Source organism: Aegilops tauschii, chromosome 2 (assembly GCF_002575655.3).
Source record: "Aegilops tauschii subsp. strangulata cultivar AL8/78 chromosome 2, Aet v6.0, whole genome shotgun sequence".
Lineage (NCBI taxonomy): Eukaryota > Viridiplantae > Streptophyta > Magnoliopsida > Poales > Poaceae > Aegilops > Aegilops tauschii.
The window spans coordinates 119541245-119562796 of NC_053036.3; the positions used below are offsets into that span (position 1 = coordinate 119541245).

The 21552-nt window shown below is 43.6% G+C and overlaps 2 protein-coding genes and 1 non-coding gene across 9 annotated transcripts; 1 reads left to right on the forward strand and 2 right to left on the reverse strand.

Annotated features, from left to right (window-relative positions):
* Positions 1–4439: 4439 nt before the first annotated feature.
* On the forward strand, positions 4440–8557 carry LOC109776563 (uncharacterized). The gene is made up of 6 exons (XM_020335213.4): positions 4440–5282; positions 5361–5678; positions 7630–7722; positions 7878–7945; positions 8057–8195; positions 8311–8557. The coding sequence occupies exons 1-6, from the start codon at positions 4902–4904 to the stop codon at positions 8314–8316; spliced, it is 1005 nt and encodes a 334-aa protein (XP_020190802.1). The 5' UTR covers positions 4440–4901; the 3' UTR covers positions 8317–8557.
* A 2329-nt stretch (positions 8558–10886) lies between these two features.
* Positions 10887–10974, reverse strand: TRNAM-CAU (transfer RNA methionine (anticodon CAU)). The gene is given in 2 exon segments: positions 10887–10922; positions 10937–10974. It is a non-coding gene; the product is annotated as a tRNA-Met (tRNA).
* Positions 10975–11544: 570 nt separating this feature from the next.
* LOC109776564 (uncharacterized) lies at positions 11545–20343 on the reverse strand. 7 transcript variants are annotated; one of them, XM_040401808.3, is made up of 7 exons: positions 18136–20343; positions 15432–15484; positions 15298–15312; positions 14551–14579; positions 13751–13855; positions 12477–13650; positions 11545–11989 (listed from the first exon to the last, which is right to left on the reverse strand). In XM_040401808.3, the coding sequence occupies exon 1, from the start codon at positions 20313–20315 to the stop codon at positions 18261–18263; it is 2055 nt and encodes a 684-aa protein (XP_040257742.1). In that variant the 5' UTR covers positions 20316–20343; the 3' UTR covers positions 11545–11989; positions 12477–13650; positions 13751–13855; positions 14551–14579; positions 15298–15312; positions 15432–15484; positions 18136–18260. The 7 variants fall into 7 exon arrangements, with proteins under 7 accessions (XP_040257742.1, XP_073364241.1, XP_040257743.1 ...); XM_073508140.1 differs by adding an exon at positions 14678–14770 and having other exon boundaries at positions 13751–14579; positions 15208–15312; XM_040401809.3 differs by lacking the exon at positions 14551–14579.
* Between the last annotated feature and the right edge of the window lie 1209 nt (positions 20344–21552).

Sequence of the window (21552 nt, forward strand, 5' to 3'; positions counted from 1 at the left end):
TCTAACATGCATTGGTAGGTGTGATAATTTAGTGTTTTTAGGTATCTTTGAGGTGTCCCGCAAAAAAGGTATCTTTGAGGTGATCGTATTTGGCGTTATTTATACCAGTTTAGCTTTAGCCCTAGGCTTCAAGAAATCCTGGCTCCGCCTCTGGTAGACAAGATCTATTCATGTAGGAATAGACCCCCATCTTTTTATCCTTAATGGCAGCGATACATGCGTGTCATGTATCCTTCTGTCACTGAGAATAAGCACCGCAAGATCGAACCCATCACAAAGCACCTCTTCCCATTGCAAGAAAAATCAATCTAGTTGGCCAAACCAAACCAAAGTTTCAGAGAAGAATACGATGCTATAATGATCATGCATAAAATAGTTCAAAGAAGACTCAAATAATATTCATAGATTTAACTGATCATAAACTCGCAATTCATCGGATCCGAACAAACACACCGCAAAAAGTCATTACATCAAATAGATCTCCAAGAACATCGAGGAGAACATTGCATTGAAGATCAAAAGGTGATAAGAAGCCATCTAGCTACTGCCTACGAACCCATATATCTATGGTAAACTACTCACGCATCATCGGAGGAGCACCAATGAGGATGATGAACCCCGCCGTGATCATTTCCCCCTCCGGCAAGGTGCCAAAAAAGGGCTCTAGATTGGATCTCGTGGTTCTGGAACTTGTGGCGGCTGGAATTGTGTTTCGCCGACTCCCCCGGGGTTTCTAGAGTATCTGAGTACTTATAGAAGTTGAGAGGCGGTGGAAAAGGACCGTGGGCCCCACAAAGCACTAGAGCACGCCTGGGGCCTCTGGCGCACCCTGGTGTCTCGTGGGCCCCATGAGCCTCCTCTGGTACACCTCCTGGGCTCCCTGGGTCTCTTTTGGGCAGAAAAAAATCTCAAAAAAGTTTTGTGGCATTTGAACTTCATTTGATATGGATATTCTGCGAAGTAAAAAACAAGCAAAAAACAACAACTAGCACCGGGCACTAGGTTAATAGGTTAGTCCCAGAAAATGATATAAAGTTGCTAGTAAATGAATGTAAAACATCCAAGATTGATAATATAACAGCATGGAACAATCAAAAATTATAGATATGTTGGAGACGTATCATGGAACACCGCAAGATTGAACCCATCACAAAGCACCTCTCCCATTGCAAGATAAATCAATCTAGTTGGCCAAACCAAACAGATAGATCGAAGAGAAATACAAAGCTATAACAATCATGCATAATGAAGTTCAGAGAAGACTCAATTAATATTTATGAATAATCTGATCATAAACCCACAATTCATCGGATCCCAACAAACACACCACAAAAAAAAGATTACATCGGATAGAACTCCAAGAAGATCAAGGAGAACATGGTATTGAAGATCAAAGAGAGAGAAGAAGCCATCTAGCTACTAGCTATGGACCCGTACGTCTGTGGTAAACTACTCATGCATCATCGGAAGGGCAACAAGGATGATGTAGAAGCCCTCCGTGGTCGATTCCCCCTCCAGCAGAGTACCGAAAAAGGCCTCCAGATGCGATCGTGGAAGAACAAAGACTTGTGGTGGCGGAAAAGTGTTTCGGGTGGCTCCCTGGTGTATTAGGAATATTTGAGAATTTATAGAAGTGGAATTAGGTCAAGATGTACCACGAGGGGCCCACAAGCTCAGGGGGCGTGCCTGAGCCCCCTGGCCACGCTTGGTGAGCTTGTCGCTCCCTCGTGGCTCGTCTGGTCTTCTCTCGAACCTTCTATTGTCTCCCTTGGTCCAGAAAAAATCGTCAGAAAGTTTCATAGCGTTTAGACTCCGTTTGGCACTGATTTCCTGAAAAGCCAAAAACAAGCAAAAAAACAGCAATTGACACTGGGCACTAGGTTAATAGGTTAGTCCCAAAAAATGATATATAATTTCATATAAAACATCCAAGGTTGATACTATAATAGCATGGAATGGTAAAAAATTATAGGTACTTTAGAGACAATCTTTACACCTAGCGATATCCTAAGATCCGCAAAACATGATCACCAACAACATTTGAGCTAGTCCTATAGGTGAGACTAGGAATCTTTTTTACCGCTTATCATTCCACACGTGCATATGAGTTTTTTACTGAATCACATATTCCAAGATCATAGCAGTTATAGCATAGAATATACACTCTTAATTATGAGCATAGAAATATAATAATACAATATTATTGCCTCTAGGGCATATTTCCAACAGAATGATCATAGTCATAAATATAAATATTGTAATTTAATTGCTGTCCAACTGTAATTTGTCCACCACACCACAGTTGTCTACTTGGAGAGATGCGAGTAGTGAACCTATGGGCCCAAGGGTCTATTTTCCTTTACTGAAAGCATCATCAAAAATAGTATTCTTTGTTGTACCGTTTTATTTATTTTATCTATCTATCAATTCCTACCATACCGTGCAATTTAATCTTGTAACTAGCAGGATGAGGAGCTTGACAACCTTCTTGAAGTGTTGGGGGCAAGTTTGTATTGTGTTTAGTGTGCAGGTACCCATGACTTTGTTTGCTGGAAGAACTCCTTCTGGTTCGATAAATCTTGGTTCTCTACCGTGGGAAATACTTATTTCTAGGTTACTTCATCCTTATACTTGGTGGTTAGCTAACCGTGCTTACGAGAGAGCTAGTAGCACCCAACACACAAGAAGGAACAAGGAACAACAGTGGAGAACCAGAAACAAGCTACACAAATAGCCAACACCAACAACTTAGCACCCAACACCACTAGGCAAACCAAGAAGAAATGGCAAACTAGCATTGTCGGATCAGTCTAAAGGATAATTAACACCAAGAAGACATAGAGAAGAAGTCGTGTGTTGCCATGTGTTCACTATGCACCTTGAAGAACTAGGAGTGTCGCAACCACTGTCGAAGGGATTCCCACTGCCTAGCCATGACGTGACATAGAGGTGCCAAAGGGAAATGTTCCGCTGAGGCAGCTCTGCTCCTCCTCTGAGCCACACCATAGCCACCATCACAAATAGAGAGAACGAGAACAGTATGTGAGGCAACCAAACATCAGGCGTGAACAAAGGGCACCAAACTTGGAGACCTCAGTTCCTCCATGAGACCCCAAAGAGAGGTCAAGGGTTAGTAACGGGATGACCAAGGCGGTAGCCACAACCATAGATCACTTCCACCGCCACCACCATACACCCCACACATGCATGCTTGGCCAATCGTGCTCGAGCCAAGATGAGAACAGACCAACAACGGATTAATGGCAGACTCCGCCCCAAGGGGGTAATGACATCAAGGACACCGTCGTAGTCCAATCCAACAATGGATCTTAGGCTTTCATCCGGGGCACATTGGAAGGATGAGCCGTGGAAGCTTCACAATGACTCCTCTGAGAAGGAAAAAAGAAAGGCACCCAAAGGCGTCGTCATCATCACTGCCAACATAAGACCGGCACAAGGCTTTCACCTGAAGCATCGCACCTCTAACCTCATCGCACATGCTGCCCGCCGAGTCTGGCAAAGCATAAGAGCACGAGACCTTACCACCTTATGCAACTCGTCGACGAGCGTCCCCGCCGAAGCCAGCGAAAAGGCGCCTTCGGTGACGCCGCCACTTACCTCGAGCACCAGCGTCAGCCGGAGCGGAGATCTAGCCATGTCACATCCTATCCATTACCGCCAACCACAACCTGCTAGATCCACCCCCACCGCCAAGCTCGCATGGCCCGGGACCACTAGCGCGAGCCACAAGTACGATGACGCAGGCGTGCATCCTGGGCGGCAGCACCGAAGCACGAGTTGCCGACACCGCGCCCCCATGGCCGCAGAGAGCCCTCAACACTGTCATGACCACGCGCAGGGCGCTGCTCCTCGAGGGTCCCAGATCTGTCCCTGGCACAGGGCAACCTCCGTTGTGCAGCACGGCTATCGATGCCCGCCGCCGCACCACCCTTCCACCAATACGAGACGTCGCCGCCCCGAAGTGGCGCGGATCTTGAACCACCTGGCAGTCGTGACACATGCGCGGGGTCACAGTTGACTAGGAGAGCCCCACTACCACCTTCCCTGGCACGCACAACTTTGACTGTGTCCCCTCCGGTGGCGGTGAAGTAGGTGGGGCTGGGAAAGGCTGGCGGCGGCCTTTCTAGGGTTTCCTCATAAGCATTTTTGAACCAAAAAATGTACCACTTAAAATAAATTGTGGATTAAAGTGTTTCATTTTAGAGTTTTGTGGACTGAAGTGTATATATCTTTTCTTTTCTTTTTTGCGAATAGACTAAAGTGTATATATCACCTCCGAATTTATGGATCAACAGGGCATTTCACCGGTGAAACCTTTGCCACAAAAAATGCAATTGCCTCCATTGGATTCGATTAAGCCCACACGTTGGGGGCCGGGAGAAACCACAAAGCAGAAAGGCATATGCATCCCAGGATTCGAGACCGCTCGGCAGAAGAATCATACGCAACGCAACGCATCGCGTCGGGCAGGGCAAAATGCTATACTAGTCTCGTGGCATCGGGCAGGCACCAGCAGCAGAGTGCGCCGACATGTTCAGCTCAGCTCAGCCTCGCGGTTCTTCTCCCCGTCCCCGCCCGTGACGCTCCGAAATTTAGCATCCGCTTCACCTTCTTAATCCCTCCCCGCTACGAAAAAGAAAGCAAAGAATCGCTTTTGATGGTTCTCCAATCCTCATTTGGAGCGTCCCACCACCACCACCGAGCAAACCAAAACCCCAAACTTAGCAAAAACCCAAATTTAACCTCGCTCGCCCTCGTCTTGGCCTCCCCCGCCGCCGCTCCCCCTCCCCGCCGCGCCAGCCTCTCTCCGCCCGGATCCTCCACGCTCGCCGGCGATCGCCGGAGACCCCCGCGCCGGCGATCTCCGGCGGTCGCCAGCAATGCCTCCCCCACCGCAGTCCATCGCCGGCAAGGTCGGCCGCTTCTTCAGCTTCGCGGCGGCGCGGGACCGCTGCTTCAGCCGCCGGTTCCAAGCCGCCGGCCTCCGCCCGGTCTCCATCCAGCTCCCCGACTCGGCGCACCCGGTCTCCGTCCAGCTCCCCGACTCGGCGGACCCCGTCACCACCGTCCACATGTGGGTCCCCGCCAGGCCGCCACGCAACCCCCTGGTCCTCCTCCACGGCTTCGGCGCCTCCGCCACGTGGCAGTGGTACCCCTACCTCCGCCCCCTCATCGCCGCCGGCTTCGACCCCATCGTCCCCGACCTCGTCTTCTTCGGCAACTCCACCACCCGCCTCCCCGATCGCTCCGACACATTCCAGGTCCGTCTCGCCGATGCCTGGGCCCGATCCGTCAGTCTTCAACCCCTGCATCCTTGACACCTCCTCTGCTTGTGTCAGGCGCGGTCGATCAAAACGGCGCTGGAAGCCATCGGGGTGACCAAGTTTGGGCTGGTTGGGGTGAGCTATGGAGGGTTCGTGGGGTACAGGATGGCAGCGATGTACCCGGACGCCGTGGAGAGGGTGACTCTGGTGTGCGCCGGCGTTTGCCTGGAGGAGAAGGACCTCGCGGAGGGTCTCTTCCCGGTGGCCGGGGTCGACGAAGCGGCAGCGCTGCTGGTGCCACGGCGGCCAGAGGAGGTGCGGCGCCTGGTCAGGCTCACATTCGTGCGACCGCCGATCATCATGCCGTCGTGCTTCCTTTGGGACTACATTAAGGTTAATTGCTGCTTCCATCAATTTTTGGTTGAATTGGTTTGAAATTTATAATATATTTATAGTATAGGACGTCAGATAAGATTATAAAATACAGGAGAGGGAACATCAAGGCACCTCTAGACTAGAGAATGATGTTTCCTTGTGTGATATTGGGCATCAGTTGGGTCTGAATTGTGTTTCATTTTTCGCATAGTAGAAGATTGTACTTTGCACGTGGTGGTGCAGGCAACTGACTTACTCATTTAAATATGTGAAACCTGAACGTCTGGCTCAGTTCAATCACTTGAAGCCTCTGTCAAAATGGTCTACACTTGAAATACAGGATCCTAGGCACATAGTATTCATGTTAGTTTAATTGGTTGATTACTGATTGTGAGTTTGTGATTGCACATCCATCTCCGTTCTCGAGCCAATTTGATCTGCAAATCAAACACTGCCACAAATTAAAACCTAAGTAAAGTGGTAACATTTGTGTAGTTACTTGCATCCCAGTTTTTGCACACCATTTGTCGGGATGCTTCGAGAGAGAGAGGTGTACTGAGGTGACATATGGAGTGGAGGGGATATTTTTTGCACTGTTGTCTGTTTGTTGTGGTTGAAAACAACTCATTGAATCCATTACGTGGCCGATGTAATGAGCGCCATAGATTTTCTGGAGCCGGCAAAGCCTCAAAATGTTCACACGTGTCAGGAGCTTAGTAGCACATCACTGTTTTTGTTTGTCCTGGTGCATATGTTTTACATGTGAGTATGTGATTTGCTTTTGTTGAGTCAGAGGCATTGGTCACCCGACACTTGCATGTGGAGGGTCCATAGTTAAATTATGACAACATACACGATTTTATAGTTCAGTAGGCTCAGTAGGCCCATCATTTCTTTGCTCGCTCATGTATTTCTGTACTTACCTTCACATTTCTGTATTTTTACCTCCTACAAATAAATTGACTGTTACAGCACATAAATGCCAAGGATAATGACTTTACTAACTTGCATGCTGGAAATCTGTTGGAGTTGCAGTTCAGATGCAATCAGTTGTTTCTCAGATAGGTGTGACATTTCCTTCAAAAAAAGTAACACAAAAGGGATGGAACTGGATATATTAAAAAATAAAATAAAATATTCGTTGGCAAGTGATATACCCTTTTCATTGCAGTTCCTTTGACTGGTTTATATTGACAATATCATTTACTTCTCAAGAATGTTGGCTAATATAAGTTTGAAAAGAAGAAAAATGACGATTGTCTTCTCAATGGTGGTGTGTGGTAAATACCAGGTGGACTACATTGTTTGAGACAACAAAAATATTACTAGTTGGAAAAAAGTGCTTTAACTTTAGCAGTCACTCATTAAAAGGATGGTTTATGGTTCATGCATGTATGCAGTTTGTGAAAGTACTGACCTGCTGGATCAAAAGGGTGTGGAAAGTGAAAGAGAAAAGACGAGCCAAATTATGGAGATGAGCTTTGAGCCTTTTGGAACAATGCTCCCACTTACTCATAGAACACTGCAACCTTTAAAATTGGTATTCTTTTGGAATACATCAGTATCTAAGATTCAGATCAGAACTGAAAAGCAGGTTTTGGTCCTGGAAATGTTAGCAATCCAACTGTTAAAAAATGTAATCTCAGTTTGTGATAAGAATCTCATATGCTTCAGTGAGCTTTTGAAATTAAAAAACTGGTGCTCGCAATGCTTTAGAACATTATGGGGTTTGGAATATGCTGCGAGTGATGTGACAAGCATTGTTCCTGTTCTTATTCAGTTTCAATCATGAAATGATTTGTGCTTTCGGTGCTCTCTTCCTCTTACATTAGGTCACAAATTGAAGTGTTAAATACTGTTCCAAGATTATCTCGAAAAGGGCGTTTGCTTCTTCAGAGTATTTACCTTAACAAAGAATTTGTATTTTCCCATCTAAATTGTGGACCCTTTCCTTTGTCTACTGCATCAGGTGATGGGCTCAGACCATATCGAGGAGAAGACTGAGCTACTACACGCTTTGATTAGTGGGAGGCAAATTTCGACTCTTCCAAAACTACGTCAGGTAGTTTCTTGCAAAATTCTGCTCTCATAGTTGAAGGCCGAAAGGTCTACTAGCGCATGCTTGTGATGGTCATGAATTGATATATAGAATCCTATGAGACTTGTTTCTGTGGTCTGTTTAACATTGTACTGTTTTGGCGCTCCGACATAATGCAGAAGACGCTGATAGTTTGGGGGGAGCAAGATAAGGTGTTCCCGATGGAGTTGGCTCACAGATTGAAGAGGTTCGAAGATGCTAACCTTTTGATAAACATTTCGACCACATGAGTTTGCGGTGCCGGCATCCCTTGAAAGTTGAAACTAACCACTGTGCGGACATGCGAACAAATTGGCAGGCATCTTGATGGGAACTCTCGGTTGGCAGTCATACACAACGCTGGGCACGCAGTCAATCTCGAGAAGCCTACAGATGTGTGCAAGAGCATCATCGAGTTTTTCCAAGAGCCAATCCCCGAAGCTTCAAACGACGAAAGGGTAGGCGTCCCAGCTTTCAGGACATCTTTCCACCATGTCCATGTGAACCATCTCCTGAGATGTCGTAGCATTCTCGATGCCGTCTCGTCTCATCCTCCTTTGCTTCGTCTCGCAGGTGTAGTAGGTGTGGCTCTCATCGAAGCGGCGGATGGTGTCTTCTTCGCTGGGCATCGGCATTGCGGTCAAAATTGACACTGGAAGAGGAAAGGAAGAGGGGGGATCGCAGCGTTCTCGCCATTCTCGGTGGAAAAATACCTGAGTTATGTTGCCTTGAGCAGTGTAATCATCGGTTATGTGAACTGGCATGCCTGCCAGATCACGTTCTGCTACCGTTGTGGTGAAATGTCGCATTGGTTTCCCTATGGCTTCCGTTATGCCCAGTGCCTTTTTTTTTTTGAGTGATACATCCAGTGTCAGTTTGCTTGTGATCCGAGTATCCGACGTTGCGAACAAACTGAGTGAAAGAGCAAGAGAAACGCGCGGGGACTATTTGTCGCCTTAAGCGATACAAGTAGCAGCTCTCTAACCACTCCACCCATTCACGCGCGCACAGTCGTAAAAAAGGCAAAGAAATGCGAGAAGGAGGGGTCAAACACGGGTCGAACGCGCGCCGCCCTAACCACTCCACCCAAGTTCGTTCAATGTTAAGAACTAGGGGCGCATCCTAGAGGCTACTCCGACCGTTTTCTTTGGAATTTTTCCTTTTTTTAATTTTGTTTCTTTTCTTTTTATTCTTTTTCGTTTTTTCTTTCATTCATTTTTGCATTTTGTTTTTATTTGGTTATTATGTTCGGTTTTTGTATTATTCTATTTTTTTGGTTTTATTTTTTCTTCTCCAGTTTTTCGTTGGTTTTATTTTTTTCTACTTCATTTTTTTGTTTTTTCTTATGTTTATTTTCGTTTTCCCTCTAAATTTTCGTATATGTCAAACACATTTTTTAATAGGTGATCAAAAAAATTTGTATACACGTTCAACATTGTTCGAACACTTCTTCAATATTTTCAAATACTTTCTCAACATTTTAACACTTATTCAAAACTTTTAAAATACTTGTTCAACATTTTTCAAAATCTTGTTTAATGTTTTTATTACTTATTTATCATTTTTAATAATTATTCAACATTTTCAAATACTTGTTTCACATTTTTTTAAATACTCATTCAGCAATTTTTAATACTTATTCAACATTTTATAAATACTTGCTTAACGCGAGGTCGTAGCCTCCCGCACAGTTGGGTTCCCCCCGACGCGAGGCTTCCCCCTGTGCTCGCTTAAAGCCAGGCATAGGGGTGCCTAGAGAAACGCGAGGATCCTATACGGCGCGTACCGCGCCCGCGTACAGCCCCCCCCCCCCCCACGCCCGCTGCTATTTGTATGGGCCGGCCCATTTCGGAGTTTACCCCCAACCGGTTTTGGGAAGGTTCTAGAACCTTCCTTGAACCAGGTTTTTATGTTTTTTCTTACAGTTTTTCTTTTTTTTTCGTTTTTTATTTTTCTGTTTTCTTTTCATTTTTTCTTTACTTTTATTCTTTTCATTTTTATTCTTGTTTTTTAATTTCCGAAAATCAATTAATTCGTGATTTGTTTCTAAAACCGTATTTTTTTAATGATGAATATTTTTCCCAAATCGTGGTTTTATTTATACTAAATCGTTACATTTTTTTGAAATAGTGAACATTTTTTAAAAACTCAAAAATCATGAACAATTTTTTTAGAAATATATGAACATTCTCTTAAGTCATGAACATGTTTTTCAAATCATGAACATTTTTTTGAAATAATGAACATTTTAAAATTAAAGAATACTTTTTCAAAATCATGAATATTTTTAGAATTAGCGAACATTTCTTTGAGTCGTGAACATTTTTTCCAAATTCGTGAACATTTTTCGAATTAGCGAACATTTGTTTGAATTTTTTAAATTATGAACTTTTTTTATGTTTGTGAACAAATTTTTACAAATTCGTGAACAGTTTTTGAATTCCAGAGCATTTTTCTGTAATCCTGATTTACTTATTTGGTGAACATTTTTCAATTTCAAGAACATTTTTATGAAATCATGAACATTTTTAAATTTGTGTACATTTTTTGCCAAATTCATGAACAATTTTTGAATTACCGAGCATCTTTTTTGGAAATCATGATTTTTTTTTTAAATCATGATTGTTTTATTCAAAATTATCAACTTTTCTGAAATTTAGGACTTTCTTTTAGGCGCCGTCCCGAATATTATCAACTTTTCTGAAATATGAGATTCATAATTTCCCGAATTATTGGAAATCATGATATATTTTTTTAGACACAATCATGATTTTTTTAAATCATGATTGTGTTAGGCGGCGTCCCGGCCACACATGGGCCGGACCAGAAGGGGAGCGGGGGGTGCGCGCCCGCTTCCTTCGCAGCGCGTGCTGCGCCCTATAGGCGCTCCCAGAGAAACGCGGGCAGCTCGATCAAATGGGATTTGTTTAAAAAAAAAAAAGCTCGATCAAATGGGCCGTGGTAGGCGTAAGGCCCAGTACAGTATTGTGGAATGGGTAGCGATTGGGCCCAGTATAGTATGCACCCCTAATTCTGCCCTGCTGCAAAAAGACGAAACGAAAAAAGATGGGGTGAGGTAGCGATTGGGCCCAGTATAGTATGCACGCCTAATTCTGCCCTGCTGCAAAAAAAGACGAAACGAAAAAAGATGGGGTGAGAGAGGCTCGAACTCTCGACCTCAGGATCACTCACGTTTAGCTATGAGACCTACGCGCTAGCCAACTGCGCCACCACCCCTCTGATGCTATGGGTGAGGTCTAGATCTACTTATTCTAAACTCCTCCAGTTTTGTAGAGGGCCAAACTTGGCCAAATCTTACCATCTTTGTGAGTTGTGACGGAACAAACCCAACAATTCCAATGTGAATCAGCGATTTTATATATTGCAGAACACAAATGGTCGTAGAGCTGGCAAATTTAATTTTCCTGGTATACTCTAGACGCAATGCCACAGGGAAAACTTTCAAATGTGAATCTTGCTTATTTTTCTGCTATACACTAGACGCTTCTATTTTTTTCATAAAAAACCTATTGAGCTTCACGAATCTTATCAACTATCATAGGGTGTACTTGTCTTAAGGTTTATTGTTCCTTAACTAGTTTTTTTTTGGAAAGTGTTCCTTAACTTCCTCCTCAGCATTTTGTTTGAAGTAAAAGTTGCCACATCTAAAGCAAAGTGCAATGCCAAGACCAAATTTTCAGTTTAGGAGCACAAAAATAAGTACTAACATAAAAAAGTAAGTGGAAAGGACAAATACTACGCAACTGTAATCTACAAAAACTGGAATAAAAACATTTCTAAGATCAGTGATAGTGCAAATGGCATGTTTCCTTGTTTTATGTTCCCATAATATTAAAACTAATTTGTATTATTATGTTACTCTAAGCAATATACTCCTATGTCAGACCCGAGTGGTCTGAATAACTAAATTCAGTTAAGCACTCACTGAATCAACAAATCTTACGGAAACTTGAGCTCGATTGCGAGAGATTTAGTGTGAGTTCAGATACACCTAAGGGCCAACCAGGAACGCTAGCGGCTAGGGTTTACCCCTTACAAAACAGAATGCCCTCAAAGGCTCTGTAGACCTTTGCCGGAAAGTGAACAGCGACTCGGGTGCTCCTCAGCCGTCCAATGAAGGATCAACACCGTATCACTGTTCTCCTGCGAAGTGGTATGCAGGAGCGAAGTGTTGGATGATAGATGGACGGCCCGTAGTGCTTCGCGCCAACTGGTATCGATTCAAACTTATCTGAAACAGATTAAAGGTGTCGGTTTCTTCAGAGATAAAACAGCCCAGGTCCTGACATATATGCATGCATTCCTATGAATCCATCCCATTCAGTGGTTTTGATGTATAATTATGGCTCTGAACTGACCAAAATGGATGATCTGAATATGCACTTCATAATCAGAACCAAAGAATAACACAATGAATTCATGGTTCAAAAGCACCCCATAACAGCATTGGCCATCGTCTATAACATTTTTTGAAATCATAAAAATATGCTAGTAAAACAACATTGCTCCCCAGCCTGTAGAAAGCACACAAGAATTTGCACTTCCAACCTAATAAGTACCAACAGATATCAAAGAAATATAGATATGCACCAACATTGACCACTCCTTTCATGAACTCGATCACCTGTCCTGCTATCCATCCTTCAACAGTACTCCCTCCGTCCCATAATGTAAGACGTTTTTTTTTACACTAGTGTAGCGTCAAAAAAACGTCTTACATTGTGGGACGGAGGGAGTACATCTGATAGACTCACTTTCACTTGATAAATTGCACATCCTTTGTCTAGAATAAAGTGCAGCCCCGGAGCCCCCGATACAAGTAATTCACTCAAGTGAAGGATTGAATACAAAATTGACATCGCATTGTCTACGGATGTTAAAAACATAAGAAACGGTCAGCATACCCACATTGTATAGTGCTCAAGCTCAAACAGTCTTAAAGTTGAACACTGAAACATCTATTTTGGCTTTCCAGTTTATGGAAGGATAAGCAATGAGAGATCAAGCAGACTTTTAAACATCTACTCCCTCCATTCCATATTAGTTGTCGCTGATTTAGTAACTTTATACTAAATCAGCGACAACTAATATGGAACGGAGGGGATATCATTTTATTTTTCGAAGGACAAAAAAGATTGGACACCATTTTACTGTACTGAACTACAACTAAATGCAAAACATTTCACTGCACCATGGGAAAAGATGGGACATGCACGGTATCACCCACCATTTACATGTAGCCTGTGTTCCGCTGCACCAAATATACATATGCCAACTGGCATCGACACAAAAATAGCAATACCTTATTTTACTCTTTTTTTACCTTCTACTTCTACTTGATACATGTGTGTGTAATCTGTCCAGCCTAACCACTTGCAAAGACCATAAATCAAAGTCTAATCACACGTAATCAATTGTTTCGTAAAGCAGTATAGCATAAATTGAAGGGATAATATAAGGTATTTAAGAATATCATGAGATCAATAGAATAAATATTTTACTTAACGTCTTTGAATTCTTGTATTTAAGGAAACGGAAAGATTTGTTTCAGCTTATCCTTGTTATCAGATGTATAGGCATATCTGATGGATCTAATATCTATAGTCCAGGGATATAAAAAGTAGCTGATTCAATATTTATTGACCCAGAGTGTGCTTGACTGAAAATAGTACAATGCATGTTAATCAACTAAATGGCAACTATAGAGACAGAAATGTGGCTAAGATGCAACCTTGATGCCCGCCATCAGTTCATCAGTATCAACCTCATCACGAGCAAGCCATCTGGAAAAAAAAATAGTTCCCCTCACAAAAATCCGAGTTTGCCTCCATCTTATGCATAAATAGCCAATGGCTCCAACAACAATAGCAGTTAAACAGTAGGCTACAGAGTCTGCAAGAGAATAATTTTGCTTCGGTAGTTATGTAAGAAAACTAACAAGTGTTTGCTGAACTTAGCTAGATGAAGTACAAAATATAGATTACAGGCAAACCTGCACACATCTGCTAAGCTACAGGGCCTGCATTGCTTCAGCGCGCCTTTGTGCGCCTCCTGGGTGGTCAGGTGTGCCCTTTTGTGTGAAAAGCGCACCTATGTCCTGCAACACATGTATACAAAAATAAGCTATTCACACAAACAATGGGGGTAAGTAGCACACAATCCTAGACGGCGCACATAGTAACTGCAAATACTATATTATACGGTAGCATACTTTCTTAGCAAATCGAACAAGGGAGTTTTTGCCATTCTCGAAATGTCATAAAGGTTGATGCTTCGAGGCATGTATTACATGGCATCAGATAGTGCCTGATGTAGCCACAATGGAAATACAGTGCTATAAAGTAGCAAATAATCTTAGGAAACGTTTCCGATGCTCTACAAACATCAAAGGGGTTGGTGTCCTTGGGCATATATTAAGGCAGAAAGGATTTCACTTCCGATCCATGGAGCAGAAGGCCCGATGCACGGATGCAGGGTAGGCATCATCATGACATCATCCTAGTAGTTAACTGGTCAATCCAAAATAAGAGCTCTGGTGCAAAGCAAAGCAAAACTGCATTCACAACACCGTCGAAAAATAAGAAGCAACACACTGCAAAGAGGGAACCACATGACAAACTGCTAGACCATGCCTGTGGCACACGGTCCACTTCCCTTTCCTGGCAATCAGTGATTTCTTAGTACGGAAAGCTGGAATAATCGCGGCATGAGCTGGACAGCTCCTCCATCAGTGTCTTGCTGTTTATGACCAGAGGCAATTAGACACAATTCGGAAGGAAGAAGGATGCTCACCGGCGTCCACACTAATGTTGTCTCTTGGGCTGCGGAAAAGAAACATCTTTTTGAAGATGACGTGGGGTAAAATATACTGATATGACATATTATTTCAATTCAGACAAAACACTATTACAAGCATTACTTGGAGAAGGAATGAAACAACATCAAAGAAAATCAGAGAGGGCCATGATGCAGATGAGCTGTAATGTTAATTCCTTGCCGCAGTTTAAATAACCTGATAGGACGAATAAAATCACTTTAATTGGTGTGACCAACAACTATTGCCATACTAAACCAAGACTAATTTTTAATACTCCCTCCATCCCATAATATAAGATGTTATTACAACCAATATGTGGGTACATTGGTTGTAATAACGTCTTATATTATGGGACGGAGGGAGTAGCATTTAGCCTTGCCCAAAATTGCATATTTGATTGTTACTATGTTTGGTACAATCTAGATGACATGAAAACAACTACATTTAGTACAGAAACTTGTATTCAGTCGCAGTGATATTTTTGATGAATGGATAATATTTTCAGGCATTCACTAGGGTACAAATATGCAGCGGGTATGTTGAGTTACCAACTTCAATATGCTGTGGTTAACAAATAGCACACGTATCCTCGTTAAGATTATCAGTTTCATGCACGAAAATCTGTGGCTTACACATAAACAATTCTAAAAACCATAAGATCAGAGTTCCTCGATTGATTTGCTCCCCTGAACTCAACAGAGCAACCATGGTCACTGACTCACCATCTCCGTGTCTTCCTGCTTGCAAGGAGGCCATTCACTATGGTTAATTATGGAAATTAAGCAAGCCATCCAGAAAATTTTAGGAACTCAGTGACATCAGATTCATGGACAGGTAGACCAGAAATTATACTGACCTGCATATGCGGCACTCTCCTGAGCCAAATCTTGGATTAACAAATTGATGGACCTACACAAGCAGCACATTATCAATTCAGGTGAGAACATGATTCTTTTATAAGACAAGACAGATTTACAATCCCCTCTTCCATTTGCAAAAATATTCATGAGCATAAGAACAAATTCACAACTAACATCTCAAATCGAGATTAATCCATCAAACAGTCCAAAAATATATAAATAGTGGAGTTGCTAATTGCCTACCTGGATGTTGTGCACGAGAAGAAGACGACGAGCAAGGTCGCATGGGAGCTTGCAGCTTCTAGCGAGCAGCACGAGACGCCGTGGTGGTCCTCACCACGCCGTTCCCCCTTCTCCTGCCACTTACGCATCCTCACCGCGCTAGCCGGCCTCCCTTCGTGCTCTACCACACATCCGCCCCGTGACACCACGAATCGCGGACGCCGCAGCCGAGCGGGGCGCGGATGGATGGGGAAATGGAGGCGGTGACGACGAGATGAGGACCTTGGGAGGCGGTGGATCTCATCGGTAGGGGCGGCGGCCACCAACGGGATTTCATGCGATGACAATGACCTCGGGAAGCGTCAGAGGAGCTCGGAGCGGAGAAGAGGCAGATACGAGGGAGGGAGGAGTTGGAGCGGAGGCTCGCAAGGGAGAATGACTTGGGGTGGAGGAGGAGGGAGGAGTGTAGCGGCTGTGGATTGGGGGCTAGGGTTCATGCGGTTGTGCTCAATGGGCTTTCCAGGAGGAATAACCAATCACACCCTCACATGGCCGCACCCACCCATCTTCACATGACCCCACCTAGGAAGAGGCCCACCAGTCATACTCACGTAAAAAAAAGTGAAAACAGCAGTCAAAATCGGACGGCCAAGGGGAGCCAAGGTGGGAAATCTACTCGGATCCAACGACCAGGAATCGCCCAATCTGGAGGAGCGCCATGGAGGCGGGTTGGCTGGCAGCCTTTAAAAAAATTAGATAGATCGGATTCGTTCCTTTATAGCATACGCGAACTTCAATTATTTTGCCATTGATGAATATACATAATGTACTTTAATTTCCTAAGATCTCAAATGAGGTTCCAGGAATCAGAATGGAACACTGATGTGGCTGTCTGACATAGCTTTTACATTTTATTTTTAGATGAAATTTCTGTATTTACTTATCCCAAGATATATTTGATCTCATTTTTGTCTGTTGAGACAAGGCACGTGCAAGTTTACTAGGGGCGAGCAAGCCATTGATTTTGCAGAGAACAATTGTCACTGTGAATTGCTTTCAAAGCGGATGTTATTTTTTTAAAAATGTTTCAAAGCAGATGTTCCATAGACAAGCAAGCATGCAAATCAGCAGTGCATGATTTCAATTAGTTTCCAATGTAGCATGTCTCTAGTTATTTTGGTTTTGGTTTTATGCACTCATGGAACGAGAAAGAATTGAACCAGCCAATTTGCAAGGTGAGTATTTAATATTGCAACTTTTTGAATTCTACCTCATGAAAACTCTCAAGATAACGACCTATAGTTCTCAAAGAGAATAGTTGTGAGGCAAGAAAGCGACTTTTGGTGCATCTACTCAACTACATTGACAATGAAGCCACAGACAACATGCATCCTTGATGTTGTACAAGAATTGATTAGTGTATTAAGGCAATACTGAGATAATTAGGTGTCTTCACTGTATGCATATGATGCTAAATTATAGCGTTGCTTGAAAATCATTTAAATTATAGGTCGATTTGTAATATGTTTTTAGTGCTATCAAAGTATCTTTTATATCCATGTGAATTTGAAAATCTGGTTATAACATTAGTCAAGACGTGCATTGCATGTGCACTCTTACTATATTCTTTGTGTATGAAGCTGCAACTGAAATATATTTGCTATAGCATGTATTTGAGCTAACATTATTTGTTTTTTAATTGCTGCTTTTGATCAGAACCAACATGTAGCCTGGAATGAGGAACGGTATTCTATGAGCTAAACAACGCGGAAGAAGAGGATTAGGCCGGCAGATCGGTGTCAAGGAGAACACTGAGCTATGGAGGTGGTGTTTCCGGCAACACCGGCGATAGTCTCAACAGTTAAATGATGGTGAGCCGTAGTTGTCATAATATTATGAGAAATATATTACTCCCTCCGTCCGAAAAAGCTTGTCCCTCAAATGGATGTATCTAGCATCAACTTAGTGCTAGATACATCCATTTGAGGGACAAGCTTGTGACAAGCTTTTTCGGACGGAGGGAGTATGATTTATTCTACCTTATCTATACATCTTTTGTTCACTATGATGATCTGATATGCCCCATAGAGGCGTCTGGATTGGAATAGGTATTTTATTTGCTCAACAAGGGAGAAATGTTATGGGTGTTCATTAAGATTCTTGATTTGTCAATGCTGGTGGCAGATTTAATCTCAATATGCTTTAGGCAAGTCTGTTGAGTACTACATCCCATCAAGATTTAAATTCGCAATGTACGTGCAATGTACAGTAAATCATTGCGCACTTTAGATCACGTATCGCTATATGTAAATTGAAAACGTAAGCTTCATATATTCAAATGTTGATTTCTAGCGAATTTCTAACGAGACATGCATTGCACGTGCACGCTTACTAGTGGTACAACAAAATAACCAAATGATGCTAAAGGCCAATGGATACAAGGTACAAACTTCTAATTATAACAGGAAACATACATACCAGGTCAAGCATGATGAACATTATGATGGACACCATGAGCTGCCCATTCTGATCTTTACAACATCTGTAGTTGTGGTAACTCCAAAAGCCATGACAACCAACATACAGTACACAGCAAAAAGAAATTAATGCCCTTCAACCTCATCGGATAAAAAATTGAGTGGCTGTCTAACAAAATTTTGCACCATAATTCCCCAAGTGCGCTCGTTAGGTGTTATCCCAACAGTCACTGATCTGTTTAGAAGCATATTAGCGTCATCAAGCAATCTCGCTTTGCAGTGCCAACTAATGAGGATATTGTATGTAATAGTATCTGCATGCACATTTTCAGAATGTAACTTCTCTAGGAGATTCAGCGCAGCATGCATCCATCCCATTTTGCACAATCCATTTATGAGTGTGTTGTATGTGACAATGTCAGGAGTAAGCCCTTGGTTTAACATCTCCTTTGAGAGCTCTAGTGCATCACGCACCCTTCTTGTCTTGCAGAGCTCACTAATCAAGAGGTTGTATGAAATGTTATTTGGCTTAATTCCCTTTTCTATCATTTCTGCGAGCAACACCATGCTCCGATCAACATTCCCATCTCTGCACAGGGCTTTAATCAGACCATTGTAGCTAACAACATCAAGCGAACAACCATGAAGTACCATTTCATTTGCAAGGCGTATGGCATCCTGCAAACTTCCTTTGCACAACAGTGCATGAATGAGTGTATTATAAGTTATTCTATTCGCAACAACACCCTCGTCAACCAAATTTTCAAATAGATACACGGCCTCCTCGATCTGGCCATTGTTGCAGAGATGATAAATTATTGTATTATACGTGCAGATATCAGGCTTGCAGCCTTCACTCTTCATCTCTTGCACGAGTGACATCGCGTCATCCATCCTGCCTTCCTTACATACAGCATAAATCATTCCATTGTATCCTTGAGAATTCAGACTCAAGCCATTTGCCAACATTACCTTCAGCGTTGCTCTCATGTCATCCCACATGCCATTCCTGCAAAAAGCATGCAGCAAGATCGTGTAGGTCACTAAGTTTGGAGCACAACCCTTATCCTCCATCTCTCTAAGCAACCGCATGGCCGAACCAAGCCTCCCAAGCTTGCAAAGCCCATGTATCAATATACTGTAAGTGTGTGCATCTGGTGGGCAGCCTTTTGATCCCATTATCTCATACAGCTCCGTCGCCTCTGTTAGCTTCCCATCCAAAAGACATCCGCCAATCACCGTGTTAAATAACACGACATTCAACTCCGGCACCCTCCCGAGCATTGTGCGTGCCTCATCCACCTGCCTTGCTCGGCACAGGCCCTGGATAAGGAACCCGTATGTCATGGTGTTTGGCACGCAGCCTCTTATCATCATCCTGTCCACAAGCCTCGCAGCATCGCGGAGACGCCCAAGCATGCATAGCCCGTGCACAATGTCATTGAACGTGTTGACATCAGCAGAGCACCCCATGAGGAACATCTCATCAAGGAGCGTGGTAGCCTCGGCGACCTCACCCTGCTCACACAGGGCGTGGATGACCGTCTGATAGAGCACCACATCGGGCACACACCCATGCCGCGCCATGCTGCGGAGCATCGCGAGCGCCTCATCAGCACGTCCGAGGCGGCAGAGCGCGCGCGCAGCGACACCGAAGGTAAAGGTGGAGGGCGGGATGCGGTCCCGGTGGACCATACGGCGGTAGAGCGCGAGCACATCGGCGTGGCAGTTCGCCCTGGCCAGTGCCGCGAGGACGGTGTTGTACGAGCGGAAGGACGGCGAGACGGCGAAGCGGCTGGGCAACTGGTCGAGCAGGTGGAGGGCGCGGCCAGGGGGCAAGGAGCGCAGGAGCGGTATGAGGAGGGTCTCCCGGAGAGGGGGGTGGCGGGAGGAGGGGAGGGATTCAAGGAGGGAGAGCGCGCGCTCTGGGTCTGCGTCGGCGGCGGCGAGCAAGGGGCGGAGGGGGTGCGACGAGAGGACGGGGTGGGAGGCGGCGTACCACTGGAGGAGGAGGAGGGAGGTGGCCGGGGACAGCGGCAGCGCGAGGAGGCGCCCGAGACGGTGCGGGGTGAGCGGGCGGGAGGAGAGCGTGGATCGGAGGCGAGAGAGGTCGAATGGCGCGAGCAGCTCCGGCCACGACGTCGCGGCGGCTGCCCGGAGCTTGGGCGGGGGTTCCCCCATACCGGTTGCGGGGAAACCCGCCCATCGGCTCACTATTTTTCACTTACTAGGCCCAGTCGTTAGGTTAAGTGGACACGCCCCGCGTGTTTACGCTTTCGGCGTGCCCAGATTTGGGCCGCCACACTATCAAATTCGTGATGCTAAGTGTAACATCCCAAAAGATTTCAAATTTATCCTCAAAAAATAATATTTCAAATTTATCCTCAAAAAAAGATTTCAAATTTTGGAATGTTAAATAAATAAATAGGCAATAGTTTTTGAGCTGCTATGATTTTCAGAAGAAATAGAAACTTTTTGAGTCTTGGTTAAAACTTTTCCAAACCATGTGATGCAAATAGGATTAGTGTAACTAAAAAAATTAATTATTGGTTTGGAAATTTATTTAAGCTCAAAAGGATTTAATATCCTTCATTTGAATATTTTTCAAACTATATTTAAATGAGTGAGAATAATATGACTTTCTCAAGGTTAGAAAAAATGACTTTCTAAAATATGGTATTTGCATTTTAAATTGGATCTGGCTCGTATTCAAATTACAGAGGAGAGATAAAATGACATCTCCAATGGACAATTGAAAAAATTGAGTTTATTTGATTATTTGCATTTAGAGGCCATTTAAGTATTTTTTTTTCCAATTAACCATATGACAAAATGAGAGGAGATAATATGACTTCTCTGCAAAATAACATTCAAAATATTTAATAATGTGCATATAATTATTTTGCTATTTGAAGATCATTTTAGGATTTATAAAACCCTAATACTATTTTTATGGAATTTATAATGTCCTTAAAAAATTATAAAAAACTATTTGTAAATTTATATGGAGAGGGAAATATACTCTCTATATTTTATCGAGTATGTGTGCAAGTTTCTGGATTTTTAGCAGATGGTTTGATATTTTAAATATCAAAATCATTTCAGTAAATAAGATAGGAAACAACAAAACGAGGAAATATAATCCTAGCCTATTGGGCCTAATCTGACCTAGTACTGTGCAAACACTGTCGTGAGCCTAACATATCTCTGCATGTAAAACAACGAAGTGGTATGATCTAGAACAGTCGGACTAGGTTGCCCCACACCCTTTCACCCACATCCCTTTGCTCTCTCTTTCCCTAGCAGGTGGGCGTTTACTGTCAAGAGCGTCTCCCGCCTCAGGTAGACGTCGACCTGGACCTTGCGTTCGCCTGGTCCGAGGATCGGTCCAGGACTACCGTGCAGACGCCCGCCCGTC